Source organism: Etheostoma cragini, chromosome 24, assembly GCF_013103735.1.
Source record: "Etheostoma cragini isolate CJK2018 chromosome 24, CSU_Ecrag_1.0, whole genome shotgun sequence".
In the NCBI taxonomy this organism is placed as follows: Eukaryota; Metazoa; Chordata; class Actinopteri; order Perciformes; family Percidae; genus Etheostoma; species Etheostoma cragini.
Genome location: NC_048430.1, coordinates 298,376 through 302,208, shown reverse-complemented (window position 1 = coordinate 302,208; position 3,833 = coordinate 298,376). Strand labels below are relative to the sequence as shown.

The 3,833-nt window shown below is 39.2% G+C and overlaps 1 protein-coding gene across 1 annotated transcript in view; it reads right to left on the bottom strand.

The window, feature by feature from the left end:
* Positions 1-775: 775 nt before the first annotated feature.
* ephx2 (epoxide hydrolase 2, cytoplasmic) overlaps positions 776-3,833 on the bottom strand; it is a 10,407-nt gene continuing 7,349 nt past the window's right edge. Inside the window, exons 11-16 of the mRNA XM_034865167.1 lie at positions 3,286-3,360; positions 3,057-3,099; positions 2,869-2,971; positions 2,261-2,330; positions 1,752-1,832; positions 776-977 (exon numbers count right to left, since the gene is read on the bottom strand). Of these exons, the coding sequence (XP_034721058.1) occupies positions 831-977; positions 1,752-1,832; positions 2,261-2,330; positions 2,869-2,971; positions 3,057-3,099; positions 3,286-3,360 (519 nt within the window). The 3' untranslated portion in view covers positions 776-830. The remainder of the gene's footprint in view (positions 978-1,751; positions 1,833-2,260; positions 2,331-2,868; positions 2,972-3,056; positions 3,100-3,285; positions 3,361-3,833) is intronic.

Genomic DNA, 3,833 nt, shown 5'->3' with positions numbered 1-3,833 from the left:
CACAAGACGAGGGGCCCGAGGGCCACGAGACAAGGGGCCGAAGGGCCTAGGGCCACAAGACGAGGGGCCCGAGGGCCATGAGCCGAGTGGCCTAGGGCCACAAGACGAGGGGCCACGAGCCAAGGGGCTGAGGGCCATGAGACGAGGGGCCAAGGGCCCACTAGCGTTTGCTCAGCCTGTTTCTCTAAAAACTTGTGATCCAGATGTCTGACGTCTAAAATGATTCATCTGGATAAAATACAGAGTTAAAAAAAAAAAAAAATCTAAAAAGGTGTTGGTTAAAAAGTGTCACACACCTGGATAAAAAGTCAATTTCTGGCAGACAACATGCACAAAGGGGATATGATGTCATCAGCGTGCGACCATGAACAACATGTAACGGAGCGTGCACCTTGAATAAAATGTCCGATTTCCCTCGGTTCGAACATTGTTGGAATCATTTGGGAAAATGTGAGTACACAACTCAACTTAATATATATTACAAAAGTCATTTTTTTTTTATCATTTGAATGAGAAATGTTACATAAATATCTTATATCTTAAGTTTCAGCCCTTCTTCCTCAACTGAAAACTGTTATTAACTAAACAATGCTAGAAAATAATAAAAATTAGACTTTATAATTCCCCAAAGCTAAATGTGAAATCATAATGTGTGTTATTGTGTCTGAAAACCGGTAAATCTGACTTTCAGAATGATATAAACCAGAAAAAAGCACATTTCACAAAGTGATTCCAGTGGACTTGTTTTGAGGGATTTGCAGTTTCAGATTTTTTAATTCTGCTCATTTTAAGCTCCTTGGTCATTTTTTTCTGACTTTTTCATCCCTCTTTCACAGTTTTGGTGACAGAGAACCGCCTCCAGCCGCCTTCAGCGTGTCTCTGAGCCACGATACCAGGATGCTGTTTGTCTCCGCCGGCCTGTCCATCTGGGTCCAGTGTCCACAGTCCTCAATGTGTCCTCTGCTCAGGTTCGGGATCTGGGGTTCATAAATGGAGACATTTGCACTCAGGTACTAGTACACACTGTCTGTCTTTAGGAAGGAGTGTGTGATGCTGCCTCTACACTACGTTTAGGTTTAAAATGAACATCTGTTGCTACGTTCATGCCTCGCGTCCTCACTATTTCGGCGTTTCCGAGCCTCTAAAACGAAGACATTTAGGAACGCCGCCTCCCCCTGTTGGTCGGTTGGAAAACTCTGGTCTTGTGTTGTCTTGTTGTAATATTTATATTACTGTCCTTATATACTTGTACTTATAAAATGTATTAAAAGTGACAATTTAAAAAAATAAATGTAAAAAATAAGTGATAGAAATGTAGTAAAAGTGACAAAATGTATAAAAAAATGATAATTAAAAAAAATAAATGCAAAAAAAGTGACAAATGTTAAATAAGTGACAAAATGTTAAAAAAATTATGATTAAAAAAAATAAATGTTAAAAAAATGTTTAAAAAAATTGAAAATGTATTAAAAGTGACAATTTAAAAAAAGAAATGTGAAAATTAAGTGACAAACATGTAATAAAAGTGACAAAATGTATAAAAAATTATAATTGAAAAAAACAAAAATGTATTAAAAATGACAATTTAAAAAAGCAATGTGAAAATAAGTGACAAATGTCGAAAAAGTGACAAGACTACTGTCTTTGTGCGCTCGGTGTGTTTTTTTTTTTTTAGCTCAAAACGCCGCTTAAAAACTTAAACGTAGTAGTGTCGACGGAGCCGGATCGTGGTGCTGCTGCGGTTTTCTCACCAAGTCCTCCATCCCCTCGGAGAAGGCCGGCAGCAGAACCTGGTCTTTACCTGCCGTCACCATCAGAGCAGGCATCAGCAGCTAGCGCACACACACACACACACACACACACACACACACACACACACACACACACACACCAGAAGAAAACAACATTTAAACTCAATCCCAATCTCCCTTTTCGCTCTTTGACTCCCAATAAAGATGTAACAGAAGTGCGATGTCTCAGTCTTTAGCTAAAACAGAGAGCTCAACACAAAGGGTGAAAAGAGGAGCAGTACAACAAAGATATTTGAATGTTTTTTAAAGTAACCACATAAACCTATTCTGATATAACCTCTAAATACGTTTACCAACATGGAAATTAGCATAATATGAGCACTTTTAGAACAGAAAGGGACAACAAAGCTAATTAAGGGCTTACACAGTATGTATTTTTTTCCATTTTATTCCATGTTTATATGACTTTAAAAGGTTAATTAATCTAATATTTGTGCTGTGTAACAAACCTTTCCAGTGGGACGAGAACACATCCACCTCCAGTTCGCCTCTCCGTTTCGATACCAGTTCAACGGTCTCCTGAAAAATTAAATAATATCTATTTAATATCACAATTAAACAAGATTCACAATCAGCAGCATCCTACATCCGGATATGGAGACTCAAGGAGTCCTTTGTCCCTCAGACCATCATACAACTCATCACTCGGGGGGGACAGTAGAGGACAGTAGAGGACAGGAAGGAGTGGTAGCCACTCTTTTACTGTGCAATTAAGTAATTAATAATCTACCCACATACATACTGTCCTGGACACTCAAACTGCTCTTAACTGATCATTTATGGTGAAAGTCTTTTTATAGCCTAAGATTTTATTGTTGTATTTATTATTATTCTGTTTTTCTCTTATGCCGTATTTTTTATATCTTTTTGTAAGCTGCTGGAAATTTCAATTTCCTTGCAGGAGTCCTCCCAAAAGGTTTAATAACGAGATGTCTATGGAAATAGTCAAAGTTGAAGTTTTTGGGACAAATGACAAAACTTCATTGGTCTTTCATTGTTGTTTTTTTTCTTATTATTAAGACAGTTGACTTTTGGATTATTGCTGAATGTGTGCGACCTGAAGCCTCGCTCTTTGTACTGGCTGACGTAGTACTGCAGGTCTGCCTCCGTCAGCATGCGGCCCCGGGGAATCTGGTCCGGCAGACCCACAAACAGACCACCTGTAACAGACGGGACATTTAGAACGAGCTCTCTAACGTGTCTGTTTATACTTTTTAATGTTTAATGGGAAAAATGGAGTCTCACCTCGAGCACAGACGCCTGCAGTGCTGATGGCAGGACGCGTCCCCTGAGACAGAAACAGGTCTTTGTTTTGGCCCTGAAGACTTGATATTATACGCTAACGTGTGTGTGTGTGTGTGTGTGTGTGTGTGTGTGTGTGCTACAGCCCTTCACACACAACAACACACACAGTTTACTACAGTGGAAAGTATCTGGGAAGTGTAACTGAATCTCTGTGTGTGTGTGTCCTCACCACTTCAGCACTGCTGAAAAAGAAAATCTTGAACGTTCGCTCCAAGTCTTTCTCAAGTTCGGCCTCTGCTACGCCCTGCAACACACACACACACACACACACACACACACACACACGTGTACAGATATCATGCTACTGCACAGAGGAAAACTAGAAATACTAAATGCATTTACAACATTCATGTGTGTGTATAGGATTAATAAACTAGATATGTGTTTTTTTGTGATATTTAAACGTGCTGGTACTTCTACTGCAGTGAAAGTACTGAAACTACACTGAAAACTAAAAGTCCTGCATTTCAAACCTTAAGTAAAATCAGCTCAAAGTACTTAAATCTAAAAGTATTCAAAGTGCAATGTGTAAAATGTCAGTGTTCAAAAATATCTAAATTGAAAATGATGACCTTAAAATCTTTTTAAAACTGCGGCGGATGTAAGGTAATTGTGTAGGAAATGTACTTCTGTTGATCCAGAATAGTTTATCTCCAGATGTATCAACACATCTGGAGATACGTGGTTTCCACTGGACAGGAAGGGGGGGGGGGGGGG